At 41.3% G+C, this 18,175-nt stretch overlaps 1 protein-coding gene across 1 annotated transcript; it reads right to left on the bottom strand.

The window, feature by feature from the left end:
- Positions 1-585: 585 nt before the first annotated feature.
- Positions 586-16,928, bottom strand: HEXB (hexosaminidase subunit beta). Its single transcript, XM_075078803.1, has 14 exons — positions 16,578-16,928; positions 16,323-16,480; positions 13,956-14,021; positions 13,143-13,189; positions 12,817-12,927; positions 10,317-10,418; positions 8,498-8,627; positions 7,400-7,580; positions 6,270-6,356; positions 5,591-5,663; positions 4,798-4,972; positions 3,879-3,969; positions 3,558-3,662; positions 586-790 (listed from the first exon to the last, which is right to left on the bottom strand). Exons 1-14 carry the CDS (start codon positions 16,868-16,870, stop codon positions 727-729), a joined length of 1,683 nt encoding a protein of 560 aa, XP_074934904.1. The 5' UTR covers positions 16,871-16,928; the 3' UTR covers positions 586-726.
- Positions 16,929-18,175: the final 1,247 nt, after the last annotated feature.

Below are 18,175 nucleotides of genomic sequence, written 5' to 3'. Positions count from 1 at the left end.
GACTGTTTCTTACTTCAGTAAGTACAGTTGTGAAGTTCATGTCTATAAATTAAATAACTTCAGTTTTGTCAGTCTGTGTCTTGATTTGTTTTCAGCTTAATAGAAAAATATGGTTAATAAGCATTTTAAGCTGTACAACCATAAGTATTACTTCCTGTATGGTTAGAAACCAACTGGAACCAGAGGTCAGGACAAAGATCAGTACTGGGTGTAACTTCTGCCTCAGTTTGGTTTAGTAAATATGTGGAATGGATAATTCTGCAAACTGAGTAAGATCTGTGCAAAAAATAGAAGAAAGGCAGAGATCTCCTAGGACAGTGAGCCCTACATACCACCTTGGAGTATGCTGGGGGAGGATATTTTTTGACCTTTTGGAATGAGTGATTTCAGCTGTCATGGTTCTGATTTGCTGTGTGCAGTTATCTGATTACATAGAAAAATGGCAAATGATAAGATTCTTTTTATTTCAAAGCTAGTTTGCTTAGCTTTATTTTCCCTCAACTTTAGAATGTAAGGAGAATGGTATCAAGTTTCAGGATTTCACAGTGAAGATGCCCTATTTCTAATGAAAGCTACAAACCATCATTTTTACTCCCAACAAGAACATCAAATAACTTTATTTTAAAAATTTTCACTCTTAAGTATTGGTTCAAATATCAAACTGCATGTACATATATTCATACTGCAGAGGCACTTCAGGCTGTTGACTAGAAGTCTTTGTAGCAGTTACTGCCCTCTTGCTTCATGGGTGCAGTATCCAACAAACACAGGTTCAGCTGCTATGCCACGGCTGTTAAAATAAAGTGGAATGTGTGTGATTATAATCAAACAACTATTCTACCATTGATCATACTTAAGTGCAGTTCTCTTTTTCAATCAGGTGTACCAGAATATTAAAATGTTGAAAAGCTTAAATTCAGGGCTAGTTGTCTCACTGTTCTGCAAAATACTGACTTCAATAAAAGCAATATATTTTCACATTCTTATCAGTTGACATTTACACACTACCCCTGCCCCCAACCCCAATGTTTACTTCATATACAGCTGTACTTAAATCCTTTTCATTCATTTTCTTGGGGGAAGACAGTTTTAGTAAGCAGGATTTTTTCCAGCTACACTGTCATAAATTATTCTGTTCTTATGTGGCTTTAAAAACAAACAAACAAGAAAAGCCCTGTAGCTTATACAATAAGGTAGTATGGAAAGGTGTTTCAGAGTTAAGTAGCTGTAGTCAAAATTCTGCTTCTTGGATATTTAAGAGCTAGATAGTACTGCTACTGTGATTTGTAGGGTAATATATACTGGTGTTTAAATTGCACTTAAGAGCTGCAGTGGAGAAACTGAATAATGAAACAGCTCAGCTGAACTATTGCTTGCCCCTAAGCAAGACCTACTCTTAAAAAGACAGGGTTGTTGTCTAGGTCTCTGGAATACACACCCACCTTTGTCTCCCCTCTCCCATCACCATTTCTCTGTAATTTGGGCTACTGTATTCTACAGGAAGCTGAGTTTAGATCTGAACAGCAGCTACTGCTTTTATGGTACTATTTCAACAGTAGTGGCCTTGGATAGGCAGAGCTGCTGTTCTTCTATGACTGTGGTCTAGCTGTTACAGAAAGTTCTACCTACTCACTCCCTGATACCCAACTGTAGAGCAAGCCAGAGCTGTTTATTCTACTTGTAGCAGGCCAAGGAGCCTTTCCAACTGCCGTGGTCTGTGTATACCGTGTATGAAAGTGTGAGCAGGGACACAGTCCTTTGCCCATGCTCTGAGACTACAACAGCCTGACTGATAAAATCAGCTCTTTGAGTTCACACAATGCTAACGAAGCCCTGTATGCATGAAAGGCAACAGAACTGCAGCTTCAGGGAATGCTTATTTCATCAGTGGAAAGGGAATGGTCTCTTTGGTATTTTTCTAGTTCAAAGCTTATATAAAAGGAATCATTGTCAGGAGGACATGTCCCTTCATTAAAGTAGTTTCTTTATAGCAGGAATTGTTCATCCTAAGTGTATATGCCAGCAAAGCGGTTTTAGCACCAGACAAGTAGTTTAAGGAAAAGGTGTGCAAAAAGTATGGGGGGGTGGTTCTTAGTCTGCCCCTGCATTCTGTAGTTCTCATGCTAGCACTACCAGAGAAGCTGCAGTCATCTGGATCAGCTCCCTGTACAGCAATACAAGTGCCAGCATTAAGGAAGACAATGAGGGTGCAGCAACAGTTAACCTCATCTAAGAACAGCATGGCTTAGTTCACTCTAAGACCCTAATCCTAGAGGTACAGCTACCATACACTTGACTGTTCAGTTGTGTCAGTGTTTTCTCTGAGCCCCATCAATAGATACACCATCCTGTTTAGTGATAGGACTTAAGTTTTTAAAGCCCTTTAATCCTGTTTTTATCATGTATTTGTTAACTCTTTTTTTAATGTATCTATTTTTCTCAAGACTGAGGGAGATCATACAGTTTACATACAGCAATTTTCCTACAGCATTATTTTAAGCCAGCTTGAAATAAATGCCACAAGTCAAAATTTAGGAGTCTTCCAGTCACTCCTAACTTCATAAATTGAAGAGCTAGTTTATACTAGAAGCTAAAACTCAGTGATTACAACAGATAATCATACTAAGACATCTACAGGAACGTAAGCAGACAGCTTGAGTTTTAACTCTGACTGTAACTGCCGTTGTTCTCGAAAAAGCTGGTTTGTATCTAGCTGGAAATACTTCTTCACACCGTTGGGATTTTCAATGACCTGTCATAAGCTTTCATAGAGAAATTAGATGTTGTGTTGCATTCTTGCTGCAGTCCAACTTGCCACAGCATTTGGGAAAACCTTAAAGGCTCTCTGACTATATACTTCTAAAAGTGGAGTCAAACTTAAACTTAAGATCTAGAAATCACTTGTTTCTACAACTGCAAACATACAAAGACAGCACTAGCCATGGTTAACCGGTAACTTGCCTAGGTACCTTTTAGGAAAGAACTGCAGAGAGAATATGTTATGTAGTTATGACTTCCTTTACAGTAGTCATAAATGAATTAAAATTTATCAGGTACTCCTCATCCACCCCTTTCAGTCCCTACACTACGGCAATACCTGAAGGAATAGCTGGCTTAAGCTCACCTCTCATGCACACAGCTCCACTTGATTGCCTGCTGCAGAACTTTATTATTTATAATAAAAAATAAACAACTTTTTTAAAAAGTCTACTTTTTTTCCTGTCTATGTAATTCTCCCATATACCCTTTAATATCCTTTTTGTTTGAAAAGGTGTTGGTTTTTCCTTTACAGGAAGGACAGGCACAGATGAGTTCTAGTATTTCACTGAAGAAAGTTAATGAGTTCTGAAAATACTAGTTGCAAAACTGTCTACAACTCCTGTCTTAGTGTATCTGTTCTTCTATATTCATGGATACAAAACCATATGGGATGACATTCACAGTCAGACTGCTAGCCCTCCTCCCTTTCATTTCCAGGCCAGGAGTTTAGGCCTGTACTGAAACTCCATTGGTTATAAGGCACGTGAACCAAGCTTTACTATAGCTGTTGATCTTACCGGAGCATGCGGCATCGATGATTAGTCAGTCTTCTATAGGCATCCTGCAAGTTGGTCACGTTCCTGCTGCTCCAGAGTCTTTCCCCTACAGCACTTGCTCGAGGCCTGTAAAGATATACTGAGTTTTAGACTAGCTATGATCTATAACCAAGAATGGATTAAAGTTTTTAATACCAGGTCTTAGATATCCAGAAGCAGCAATTTTTGTAGCTGCCCAGGATCAGCACAGTGCACTGTTACCACTAACATACAGTCCTTTTGGATTAATTAATGCTCCTTGTAGCTGACTCTCTCAAAATATAACAATAAAGCAGTTCATACCATAATCTTGGTGTGAGGTTAGTTGCATCCACAAATTCTCCCCACAGGCAGGCTTCTCCACCTATTAAAAGCTTTTTCTGTTTTTCAGATCCTGAATTCAAAGCAGAAAGTTACAATTTCTGTTTGCCCAGAAGGCGGACATATATCAACAATTTCATTTTCCAATACTGAGAGAGGACTGATGTTCAGTTGTTTGTTTTATCATATAAAACATCTATCCTGAGCACTAACTGAATGTTTTGGTAGTCTTGTACTGAATGTGAGAATCAACAAGTCATTTGCCCAAAGAACTCACTTCCCTTCTCTGTCAGAAGGGATTTTACTTTTTATCCTCTGAAGACATTCCTCAGCCTTCTGACATTCTTCAGAGATTAAGTTGTGACTGAAACTGGACATTCTATCACACACAGAACATTCCTTGAAAAAGCTATGAAGTCAGGTGTTCTCCCTAATCAGCAATGAGAGCTACCTTGCGCAAAATGAAAGCCCTGGGGAAAGAGTAGATGTTTGCATCAGCTTTAGCCAGAGGGAGAGAACATGCCTGTCTACAGAACAGTCCAACGCTCTACAAGCTTGCTAACACATGAATTCAATGTCTACCAACAACCATTTTGCACAGCTCTGCCCCTAATGCATGAAGCATATACGTCCACCTAGGCTAGCATCCTGCCTCACACAAGTACCAGGGCCAGATGCTTGAGGAAGGTAACACTTGTCCCTGTGAAAAGTGGAAAGTTGGATTTTATTTGAGAATTTTCCAGATTTCTAGTTGACATTCAAGTCCTCCAATTACAGCATATCTGATCACAGTGGCTGCATGACCACTCTAAATAGCCTTATTCTTTCTTCCCATTTACACCTTACTATGAACCAAAGACTTTCCTGCATGGAACATGCATATGAAAAAAAAGTAACAAACCAGGGAAGTTAAGTGGTTCAACGCTGTAGTATTTCTTCCAGTCTTGCCCATAACTAATGTAGTCTAAGTACCAGGGAGCCGCCAGGATAGCAGTGAACCCAGCTCCAGTGACACTGCTCAATTCATGAGCATAGTTGTTTTCCATCCACACTTCAACTACAGTGTCTGGTTTCAGCTAAAAGGAAGAAAAACAAAACAAACCAAACCCAAAATATTAAAGACAATCCTAATTGCTGTTATCAAGAAAAAGCACGATTGATTTCAAAACTGGGTATTTTGTTTTGAAAAGGAACATTTTGGAAGCTATTTTTTGTAATTTTTTTTTCCCCTCACAATCTAAAGCAGATTAGCTTTTTGCTGGTTTTAAACAGCGTTCACTGGAGTTTAAACAGAGGGTGCTTACCTGCACCAGTTATCTGACCAGCTCTGGAAAGCTGAGCAGCTGGTGTTACAACAGATGCACAGTTACGTGAGGAATAAAAAGAAGAAATCAAACATATGGATATCAACAGAAAACTTCCCTACCCTTTACTCTGATGCTCTAAAGCATATTACATTATCTGTGTTTGCCTTTAGAAAGCACTTCACTGCTGGTGTTCCTGTTCCACCTGTTTTACGTGGTCAACCAATGATAATTTCAAGGCAGGCCCCACACCTGGGGAGACTTGCTGAAGTCAGCAGACTTGCTTTAACTCCTATGAGACACAACCATAACTACTTAATAGTCTACTTTGGAAGCCTCCAGCAATATTATGCTGTTATGCAAGAGTATCTATTTATTCCCCCATCTTACCTGTGCTTTGTTATCAAACACTTCTTGCCAGACCATGTATCCTTTGTTATAGGAGGAAACAATGTCCAAAATCCTAGAATTTAGAAATAAGATCATACTTGTGAACTTCAAGGTGATCAGTACAGGCACATAAAGTAGCAATGTTTTCTGCCCTAAGGCACATCAGGCCTTTCCCAGCACTGCATAAGGGATCAAGAAAAACCACTTTTTTCTGGTTTTGGCCTTCAGTGCTCTGCCTCAAAGGGGATTCTCCCATGTATAAGGATATGCACATGCAGTAACACAAACTGATGTTCAGAACTACCAGCAAGTCACACAGGTGTCTAAACCCAAGTTATTTAAGAACAAGGGAAATAAACAGCTGCAAAAACCTTAGGCCTTTTTCTCCTCACCCTCTGTGCTGACATTACAGCAGACACCTAGTTTAAGATGCCCAACACATTCAGAGTGTGCATAGAACTAGCCTACACGTCCTTGTGTCCCATATTTTAGAGCTGTGAACTTCACTTTGTATTTACACGTTACAGTGTATTAAAATAAAACAAAGTGGGTAGTCCCCAATACATGGCAGTTTTTTAAAACAATATAGGCTAGCCTATATCAGCCTCAGTATCTGCACCTCAACACCATCCTCAGTGGCTATGAAAACCTGAGCAAGAATTAAAAATAAATAACATACTTCTGAATATAGTAAGATTCCAGTTTAGCATAGTCAATGCCAAATCCTTGCTTCTTCATGAACTCTTGCACTTCAGGGTTAGATTTCCTTAAATAATAACAAAACAAGTGAAAAAAAAAAAAGAGTTTTATTTTATTTTAAACCAAATTTCCCAACCATTTCCACCTATGCACAGGACACAAGCTGATACCTTAGGCGTGACATAGCCTGAAAAGCACAAACAAGCAGATGCAGCAGGCTAATGTGATTTAGGTATTTTGAAACAGTTTCATCCTGATTTGAAATAAAGCCAATAGTCCTACTTCTCTAGTAGAATTACTGGAGGCCCTGTTCTGAAGCAGTCTCTGGCAGTCTGCCTCAAGCTCCTAAGAGCTCTGGCGCTTCTCTGCGACTTTGTGGGAAGGTTGCCAGCAGGTATGGAAACTGAACAGCCACAGTACCAGGGATTCTGTGGGAATGACATATAGAATTTGGGAAAATACCCCAAAGCAAAACAAACACTTTTGTGATAAAGCATTTGTCAGAAATTTTTCTCTCTGTTTAAGAATTAAAGCAATTCCTCAGTGTTCAGATTTGGTGTTACAAGAGAATGCACAAATAGTAACTAGATCAATTTGAATACTCATCCAATTAGATCTGCTCCAAATTCCGTATTATTAGTTACTCCAGACTCCAAAATATTCAAAATTGACAAACAATTGAAAAACTCTATTAATACATGCCGTACTTTAATACAAGCACACAAGAGTCAGTACTGTGACATCTAATGTCAGCAGATTTTCTGGAAGGTAGGACTCAATGGAAAGAACTGCTTTTCCATTAACACAAAGCATTTAAATGTTAATTTTCTCATATAGTACTTTTCTACCATACTGGCTCTCTTTCCTGTGAGGTTAATTTTCATAAAGAAATCCTTCTGAGTACCTGAATACTTGTGAAACTACTAGTCAAAGCAAAATTCTGCAAAACATCGCTTGCTGAGGATCACAAATTCTCTGCCTGTAAATAGTTACAGAAGTAGAGTGGAGATCTTCGGGTTAAGCAGAAAAAATTGTCTCACACAACCGAGTTCCATAATTGATGGATTTAGGCAAGTTTAAGAGGCACTATTCTTTGAACTGTCACCGTACCAACAACTGAAGTTCACTTCATCTCCTCCCAAATGAATGTATTCATCTGGAAATACACTGCTGATCTCTTTGAAGAATTTAGTCATGAAGTCATAAGTTGTATTCAAAATGGGATTTACAGGTCCAAAGGACCCAGTTGGCTGTTCTCCATTGTAACAGGGGGTGAGAAGATCTTTTTGACCTAATAGAAACAATTAATAGAGGATATTCAGTTCCATGTTGGTATGCTAACTTTGCTAGCAGGAAGAAGCAGATACCCATATTAAAAAGGTTAACAGTATAATCAAATAGAGGCAGTATGAAACAAAACAACTTGCCCTAGGTTGAAGAACCTTCTAACTGGAAATCAGGACTCCGACTTCTAGATTTGTGATTTAACACACACTAATTTATGAAACATGTCACTATACCTGGAAAACTGCTTCTGGATGACTATTTGAATAACAAAGCTTTAATGGATTTAGTAAGGAAGCCAACTAGGAGGAAGCCAAATATAACAAGTCTGTTCCAGAGGCCTCTTTTCTCTTGTTATTACTCTGCTTTGTTAACACCTAAGTAGGTGGGAGGTATATTGCTCAAGGTAGATGTCCTACCTCTGTGTGCTAGGAATTTACCTCTACACAAGAAAGGAAGGCTAGACAGACATCAAAACTAAGCACTGGTTCTTGAATTAAGGTATCTGAAGCAGCATGAACCACTTCACTAATAGACAGAGACATCAACCACTTTGAAAGAACCTTCCCAAAACAGAAATCTCTGCTCTAGAGACAGCAACTCACTATTTCTAGCCCCTGCCTTATTACTCCAAACTCAAAGAGTACTGGATGGGGGGATAACAACAACATGAAGGCTAAGGCAGACATACTATATCTGTGCCTTCACACACACCTCCAGCACAGGAAGCGTCAGCTTCCTGCATTCAATTCAGTTCCTCTAACACGTAAATTTCATGGCCATCATGACCATCCCTGAGCCTGCCCCTTGCTTACCTCTTAACAAGGGCCTTTCAAAGCACTTTAAAGGCTGCTTTTTAACAAGTTTATTTGCTTGCTACACCCTACTTACCACAGCCTTTTAACAATATTTTCTTGGACATACCTTTTCCCCAAGACTGTGTGTGTCCTGGGGTATCAAACTCTGGGATAACTCTAATGCCTCTTAACCGGGCATACTCAATCACCAGACGGATGTCAGCATGAGTATAGATGTGGTTATAGGAGTATGCTCCCTGTAAAATATTCACATTTAGAGACAGTTCACAAAGTGTTATACCAGCAGCTCACAAAATTGGGATTAAAGTCTTATAAAACTGCTCTCTAGTCTAAATTATAAGTTGGCCTTTTCTAGTTAGCATATGTGCAGCTGTACTGACAGAACTTTGAGGGGGGGGGAAATGATGATGACAAAATGACCAGAAAAATTAAGCTCTTTTTCCACACCAAGACAAATCTCCTGAGGATACCATCCTTTCCTCCTTAGCTCATAGTTTCTGAAGAAAACAGAAAAGCTAGCTTCTATTCCATCAACATTTTTGAAAGATATATTTTTCAATTCTTCTGTACAAAGGCAAGTTAGTTTTCCCCTCCAACTCTTCATCATTAGTCCTGAAACACAGGGCCCTTCTTACATGATATGCAAGACTAACAGAAAAATTCTGCCAAGTCAGAAATAATAGCGTCTTCTTCCAACACCTCTGCCTGTCAGTTTTGATACAATGCCCAATTTAGCATCATGTTTGCTTTGTGATGCTGAATTTGACCGCTACTCTACTCCCACACAGCCAACAAATGTGACAAGTGAGCCAGACTACTACAGTTTTCTGAAACAGATACTTGCCAAAGAGTAAAACTACATAAGAAAAGCATCATGACTCATCATGATTAATAGCATCTTAAGCTTCTATTTATCTGGAAACTGTTTCCACAGCTGAGTTACTCAAAAAAGATAATGGTAAACAAGAAGCCTCTCAAAAAAGGCAGCTATTGAGACAAAAGCCATCTCCCTCTCTCCAGCTGTCAGTGGGGAATAGGACAGAAGTCATAGTATCATAGAATGTCCTGAGTTGGAAGGGACTCACAAGGACCATCGAGTCCAACTCCTGTCCCCACAGCCATTACTATGAAAAATAATCTGACTGCACCATCAAACATTTTGGATTATAAAATTCTTCGCAGCATCTGTTCAAGCACTGCCTACATAGTTTTCATGAGGATCAAATTCTAGCAAGCATTTTAAAACAGAATCACAAATCTTGTGGTTAAGCTTAGTCTACTTAATTATTCATGCTTGACTAGGCTACTACTATACTGTGACTGTGCAAGAACCTCATGATGGCTTTCACTAGTTAGCAAAATCTGCTGTGAATCAGAAAATAAAGAGATACACTGCCCTGTATTTGTTTTAGAAAACAACCTCTCACTTTTGGACCTATTACAGACATGTTTTGTTTTGTAAAGTTAACTAGATCTCAGAAAGTGCAGAAGTACTGCTGCAGTAGTTCCAAACCTAGTGCTGACAGGAAACTCTCTGACATTTGTTTGAATGGCAGGAAATCTACTAGTTAAACAAAGCAACAGAAATCCAAGCAGCATTCAGCACAACGGGTTATTTGCACACCATTACTGCCTGAAGGCCTGCAAACAGTGAGGGTCACTGTCACCAGCAAACTTGCACAGAAGAGTTAGGAAGGCCATTTACCATGCATCCACCACGGAATACTTGAACATGGTCCACCCAGACACTCTGGCAGAATCCTAAATGTGGACTTCCTGGTTACTGTTCCTGTGGCACTGTTTCACAATCAGCCAAGGCAGATGTATTCAACCATTGGTAGGCTCTGCTTTTCCCCCCCCCCCCCCGCCACAAAATACATGCCAGATTTCTGCCCTCCCACCCTGCACCAATAACGTTTACTCACCTTGTTACTTAACTCAGGGAAATAAGTACTCTGGTAAGGGAATGACTGATCATCTACTATATGCCAGTGGAGAACATTGAACTTGTTAAAAGCCATGGCATCCTGTAACAAATAATGCAATACAGTCTAGTTAAGCACTTCACTCTCACAGAATACCTATGCAAAAGAGGTGGTCTTGTACTAGTGCATCCTGCATGCCTAATGCAATAGCTAAAAGGAGAAAAAAACAAAGCATACCATGTTTCACCAAATCCTAAAAGCATACACCAAAATGCACCAGCCTGTTTATACTACTGCTCTGTTCCTCTGCCATCTATTTGCACCACTCCTGTCAACAACCTCTTGATCTGATCATGCTGCACAGGCTGGTAGCAGGGGAACTGCTTACAAATTTCTTCCACTTCAGAACATATCTGGGTAATTCTCTGTGCACCAGCTGCTATTTCAGCTTACAGAAAACTTATACTTTTCTACCTAAATACTTTGGACTCAAAAACTAAACAGCATGAGAGAGTTTCCTACTATTTAGTACATCCCTACTTGCTAGTGACTTCTACAGAATCTGTTTCAAATGCACGCAAAATAAACCATGCATTCTCCCTGCCAAAGATAGTGTTCCCCTTATGTTCTCAGTCATTGCAGTGTGAGTACTTCCCTTTTTTGAACTTGAAGATAATCAAGATAAATGTCAACACATTGATCTTACAATTATGACTCCAAATGTTAAACACATACCATGAGTTATGCTAGTTTGTTAGAATCACTAGAAGTGTAGCATGCTGTGAGCAGACAGAATAAAGGTTCTCTGCCTTATCTAAGATTCAGCAATTGCAACACAGTTGCTTCCAATTCCTTGCCACAGTACAGTTATTTCCACCCCTCCCCCTTCTTTTTTTCACCAAGCTGTGTTTAAAGAAGTGACAAAATCTCTTCAGGAACTCCCACCAAATCCAAAGGAGGATCTATACCGTGTCCATTCCCCAAAATTATCCTATGTGTTTTATTAGACACGAGAAGTTTTAATTACTGCATGAATTCATGCATTTCTATCAAATACCATCTTCCCATATAGAAAATTATACCTCCTAACCTTTACCTCAGCCACTCCTTCCTCAAGGACAATGCCCTTCCTGGAAATACAGTACAGCAGCTGAACACAAACAAGAAATGCACTTGAACTGCTGCCTTGAGCCTCCCACACATCAGTGAGGGATTACTGCCGCTTTTTATTAGGTTAGCCTGGATTCAAACAGGTACAGAGGTGGGAGGAGAAGTACACTTGTTCTTAAACCAGCAAAATGTCATAAAACCTAGCTCTGGGAAAGTATCAGAGCCACAGAGATAATTTAATGAAAGAAAAAAGAATAGCAACAGTTACAGAAACACAAAAATAGTTAGAAATGCAAGTCTCAAAAGTCAAGTTACTCTTTGAACATTGTTGTCTGTTTTATAAAAGACACAAAGATTGACGCAAGTAAGTACCTGAGTCTTTGAAGCACACTCAGCTGTAAATGAAACACTACACAAATGCTACTTGCTGAACGGGGACTGATCTTAAAGCTAAATACCAGTGTTAAATACCCATGGAGGAGCAAGCTCTGAGCACAGTTCAAGGATGACCTCAGAAATGAAGACTGGTCTTACCTGCAGTCCCTTCTGCCCATCTTAAGCCTGCTCTGCAAAGTTCTGCAACATGGAAGGAAAATTTCTAACACTATTTCAGCTTGGAAAAGCAAGACAGAGACGAGACAGGAAACTGCATGTTCCTCCACTCAAAGGCTCCCCCATTTCAATCCACCAAATAAGGCTTGCTACAAGGATTTCTACAGCAGAAAAGGGGAGTACAAAAGAGGAAAACCCACAGCTTTAGCTGCTATGGTGACACAAAATTTATCACCTTCCCATCAAGGTGGGATCATACAATTTTTAGTGTGCTTACTTAAGCTTTTCAGAGGAAGTTCCATTTCTTTTGTTTGTTTGTTTTTCTTTTTGAAGGGATGCGGTGAAAACAAATCAGTAGCTTCCAATGAACAACTCCAGTGTCTCTGCTCTGTATTGCTTAATTACTGGCTTGCTCTTAGCAGCCTAAGAACGGACTACCAAAGCCTGGTTTCTGAAAACACTGAAATCTTCCTGCAATCACTGGCACTGAAGCCAGGACTTGCAAGGTCTCCCCTGCACTGCTTGGTGACAGTAGGATGTCTCAAAATATGCTTCCAAGGAATACGTGAGCTGATTCAGGCAACAGAAAATACGGAGAACCAAGGTACCACAAATCCCAGCCTCCTTTAAAGATTTACTAATCACTGTGCCTGCCCACTCACTTTGTCTCTGGTGTATGTTCTAACCTTCACTTAGCAAAGTTCACCCTGTCCTTTTAGTAGTCAGCCACAGGAGGTGGGTTCTCCTTTCATACCAGCTCCAGTTGCTACCTGCTTCAGGAGGCAAAGCACAACAACAAAAAGCCTTCATTATTAATGATACAGAACTGCCCACTTACCAGGTTTGTAAGAATAGATTTCAATGGTAAATAATGCCTTGAAGTATCTAGTAAGATTCCTCTATGAGCAAATCTTGGGAAGTCTTCAATTTCAGATTCATTAACAAGAAACTAAGAAAAAGAGATTTAAAAATTAGAATTCCCATTTTATATTCATCATTTCAAACAGGAAATACTTACTTTTTGGTTTGTTAACAGCTTTCTGAGGATCACTTTCTGAAAAAACACTCAATGAAACTAGTAGATCTGCTGTTTCTAGAAAGGCATACAATAAAGAACATGGCTGTCTTATCAGGACTGTGGTTTAAATTAACAGGTATACTTACACTCCCATAGTCATCTTCATGAACCAACTGGCTGAAGGTTTCCAAACCTGGAAAAAAATCCAATAAAGGGATCTGGAGTACAACCCAGTACTTGTCTTTGAAGTTTTAGTTAAAAACAGGACCATAACTATTCATAGGCATTCACATAATTAGAAAGAATGCTTTGTAGCTGAGTTTCTTTCTCTTTAGCATAGTTTACTGAATTGCTCAAGCACCAGTTAAGGAAGTTCTAAAGAAAGAACCATTCAAGCTCTCAATTATACAAAAGTACTGAATATTAGCACCACAGCTCAGGTGTACCAAATTAATCCTTGACTAGTATAGACCTTACCAAGAGTAAGGTAAAAATTTCTGCTGTTGTCATGCATGTATTCCTGTCATTTTGGTAACTGGTGAAGCTTCTAATTCAGCATGAAAAATCTGCTAACTTTGACTAACATTCCAGTAAGAACAGCACACTGAAACCTCAGCATTATGGTCTTCTTGGTGATGCATCCAGCATGTTCGCTATGGGCAGAGAATAATGTATTCACACTGTAGATCACAGAGCTTTTTAGCATTCAGGATTTAGTTGGCTTGGCTGATTTCAGGCACAGCAAGAGTGCACTTACGGTGTGCCACTGGATCTGAGATACTAAGCATCTGGACTGATGGTCTGACCAACAGACATCTGGGCATCTTCTGGCATCTTTGCCCAAGCTTACTTCCCATGACGGGCTGAATGAGGACAAGCCCCAGTGGTCAGCTCTTAGTCTAGCATGGAGTTTGTATAAGCCCAGAACTAACAGCTCTCTAGGAAAAGCATCAGCTTACCTCTTAAAGCACCCCATACTTCATCTGCTTTCAGTATAGCCACAGGCTCAGTTACAGTTAAATGATCTAAATAAAATGAAAAAAAAAAGTTATTCCTCAGGGAAGCATGGATTGACAGTGTCATGCTACAATGCTAACATGCATTAGATTCTTCAAGTGCCATGCCTCCCTTTGTTTTTTAAATTCTAACCAATGCTGCTTTTAACAGTTAATCCATGCAGCTATTTTTCATTTATGTGCTCCTGAAATAATACAAGCTACTAGTCAGAGAGTCAACAGTTAATCAGTAAGATGATAAAACAATATGGTGCTTAATAATGGCAATATTAATACTGCACATGGGCAATATTCCAGCCCAGTTTAACCCAACTGATTTAAAACATATCAGATGATATTTTTGCATTTAAGACAGAAGTGATAAGGGTTGGGTAACTAAGCCAGGCCTAACCACCTAAGTTTACTTCTCCTTTTACCTTCCTTTTATATAGATTATGCTTACATACTTTTTTTAGAGAGGTAGTTTGTCAAGTAATATTGTTAGGTGCCTAATATAAAGGACTAATTACAAACGGGGAAAAAAAAATCAGATCCCTGAATGGAAAAACATGAAGAAAGTACCTTAAGCTTCCATTTTAACCTAAACACAGCTTGCATATACTGGAAGTTCTGGATAAGAAACAGCACTTAGAAGACTACTGCAATCTCCACGGGTCTTTCTGGGGTAAATTGTAGCTCAGTCAGGGATTTAATTCCAAGACAGTAGGCTTTTTTCTGAACATATATCATACCTTAAATGAACATAGAACAACAAGTTTTGTTTGGCTATTTGGAACCTTTTACACAAGAGGCAAGAAGCCAGCAGGGAGAAGGGCAGATAACTTGTACTTTCATTACGTATCCAATACTCTTGCTATAGGATAGTCACTGACTGATCCATACTATCTCTATTAAGAAAAGGAGCCAAACTGGTCAACGCAGCAAGTGACTAATAACTGTATATTTCAGGATTTATCCCCTGAATGAGCTATCCCATTAAAGGTAGAAACTTAAACCTTGCTGAAGTCTGGAGAGTTCAGCTTACTAAATGTGAAAAAATCCTTCATGTTATTTGTAACAGGAAACTCCTTTCATCCAGCAGAGGGAAAAATTCTGTTCTGAAGAGTCCAGCCTAAAAATCAAACAATCTAACAGATTCCCTGACAGAAGACAAGAAACAACTTTGGTTAAAATGTGAAGTTGATAAACCAGTTCAAAGTTCAACTAGCAGTAAAGCAGTATAGCCACCTTACTGTGGCAGAAAAATTCGAAAGCATTAGCAAATTTGCTCCTATACCTCATTTGCATTGAAATGTACGATAAACTTGCACACAAAAATTGCACGACTTGGCTAGATTTATTGAGTAAATTGAAAATCACTACCTTCTATCACAAGTCAGGTAGAAATAATCCTGCTGCAGATATAAGATTTAAGATTAAAAGGATCTTTTCCTAAGGATCTGTATCCTGGATACCAAACAACTGCCTAGCCTAGTACAGAAGATTATCTCAAGACAGAGATGAACTGAGTATGTTCAGTTCTGTGCTAACCTACCCAGACAAAGAGCAATACAATCAAACTCATCTTTAATTCTGGCAAGAAACTTCTCCAGTGATTAGGATTTGATTTTAGAGTACTTCTCCGCTCTGAACTTCAGTTATAGAACTAAAGAAGCATAGCAGAACAAACCCAATATAACGGTCATGTTTTTAAATCCTTTCTTGTATCTACTGGTAGTAAGAAAGTGGATTTATAATACTGCAAGACGAATAGCAAGAAGTTCAATGAACACTTTCTGGTTTTCCAGGAAAAACAGAAATAACATGTACATAAGTCAAGTTGTAGGTAGCTTCAATTCAAATGTAGTTATTTCTAAGGAAAGCAGATGAGTAAGCAAGGCCAGCCTTTCTTTCAGTACAGGGTGTTGAGTGAAAGCTGATCTCTTTGACTACAACGACCTCACCGCACATAACTGGGTACAGCACAGCATAATACCTCTGATTCTCAATGGCAGTCACTAGAAAAGATAGCAGCAGGTAAATGAGTTGAATGCTAGCTACACTGCTGAAATGATAGGTTACGCTTCTAACTAGCTCCATGATTCACTGTGGGATGATATTTCCCACAGCATTAGAGCAAGAATTATGTTCTGGCTGCCACTGTTGTGAAATGTTCTTGAGCATGTCAGTGAGCTTATGATTTCCAGTTCCTCAAAAGAAAAGTCTCCTGACTTTTACACTAGACACACGATTGGAAAACAAGCGCTAACGACGCCGTATAAGCCGTGCAAGGAGGGAGGAAGGCGGCGACCGGCTGCGGGCGGTACTCACAGGCCTCGCTGGAGGCGAGGTGCGGGTAGCTGTGACAGCCGGGGTCCCGGGACTGGATCACCACCTGCAGCTCCGACAGCTCGGGCTCCGCTCGGGCGCCGAAGGGTCCGCGGCCCCGCTTCCGCCGGCGGGACTGACCGAACATGTACTCGTAGTACCTGCCGGGGAAGCACAGGGGCCGGCGGGGCCCTGAGGTCACGGCTCCCGCCGCCGCCTGCAGCCCCTCCCCGCGCCCCCGGCCCCGCCGCCCCTCACCTGCGGAAGGCGTCCTGCAGTAGCCCGCAGGCCGGCCCCGCCGAGGAGCCGGCGCCGTGCACCAGCTGGAAGCGGGCGGGGGCCAGCTGCAGCTGGCGGCCGGAGGTGCGGAGCCACTGCGGCAGGGGCCACAGCGAGTCCTCGGAGACGGCGCCCGAGGCCGGCTCCCACCCGGCCGGCTCTAGCGCGGGCTCGGCCCGCGGGGCGCCGTGACGAAGGCTGGTGCTCACCAGGACGGCGGACACGAGGAACAGTCCCACCAGCAGCCCGGCCAGCCCCATGGCTCTGCCCATGGTGCGGCGGCGGCAGCGCCTCTGTTTGGCCGCGGCGAATCACTCGAAGAGTAGCGCGGCTCCGCCTCCGCCATCACGGGACCGGCGGGGGCGGGCCTCGGGAGCGCGGTTCAGCGCCCTCCCGCGGCACCACCGCCATCACGGGCCCCTCAGCGGCTGCTCAATGGCAGCACAACAGCTCCTCAGCGGTCCTGCAACCGCCCCTTAACGGCTCTGCAGCGGCCCCTTGACAGCCCCCGCGGCTGGGCGGTCAAGGAGGGGCCCGGGGAAATGGCCCCCGCCAGAACAGGAGGGTGCTCCTCTCTCCTCTGGAGGGGTTTCCTCCTTCAGGTGTCATCCCGTGGTCCTGCACGTGAAACTGCCCGAAGGAACTGTGAGGGAGCATTGCTGCGTTGCAAATTTTGAGTGGTTTGACTTCTGCATGGAAAGCTCTTGATTTGGGTTACATTTTCATGAAGGGAAAACTGATGTGTCTCATTTACTCCTACAAAACTATTTCAGTCTCCGCAGAATTTACTTTTTAACAGACTTCCTGCAGATTGTTAAAAACTGTATTGTGAATAAGCAGATGTCTGAGTTGCAGTGAAGTATTTCAAGCTTGAACCAAACAAACTAGGTGTTTTTGCAGATCCCAGTACAAATCTTGGAAAGTTGTTGTGAAGTGTTCAGAAAGCAAATCAAGCGTTCGAAAGCTGGAAGTCACAGTGGGGAAGAATTCAGGTTTTAAGCCAACTGAGATGGTTAATACAAACACAGAAGTGTCATCACTGTTGCTTCGGATGATGCACCAGTTAAACCCATAGCGATGAGGGAGCTGGCACCTGCATGCTGTTATTGCAGTGTAACTGCAGAGCCAGTCAGCCATTGCTCCCTTGGCAATCATCCTTGTGTGGAAGGTTGAATCTGTAGTCATGTGCTCCAGGTTACAACATAGACTCTTAAGTTTAAAAGAAAATGAAGAGTGTCTTCATAATGAAGGTTACATCTGTTTGCAAAGAACACTGATGTCTTGCCATAGTATTACTAAGAAGCAAAACTCCTCTCCTTTGGTAGGGTTTGTCCTCCTCTTTTGGCTTATGTTGCTTTTCAAGTTTGGAGGAGAAGCTCTTCCTGCTGTCTGGAAGGCTACCCCCAGAAACGTGGGCACCTAACCCTCTTAGTGGATCACTGCAGGGCTGGGCGGCGCAGTAGTTTAAGAGGAGGTGAGTCCTGGCTGCTAGGTGTCCCCAGAGCTGCTCCCAGTCTGCAGTCAGATTTATGTGATTGCATGCCCAGCAGGTCCAGGGAACTGATCTATTCTCACCT

This window comes from Phalacrocorax aristotelis, chromosome Z, assembly GCF_949628215.1.
Source record: "Phalacrocorax aristotelis chromosome Z, bGulAri2.1, whole genome shotgun sequence".
Classification (NCBI taxonomy): domain Eukaryota; kingdom Metazoa; phylum Chordata; class Aves; order Suliformes; family Phalacrocoracidae; genus Phalacrocorax; species Phalacrocorax aristotelis.
Note: the sequence above shows the minus strand (reverse complement) of the source record. Positions and strands in the feature narration are given on the sequence as shown.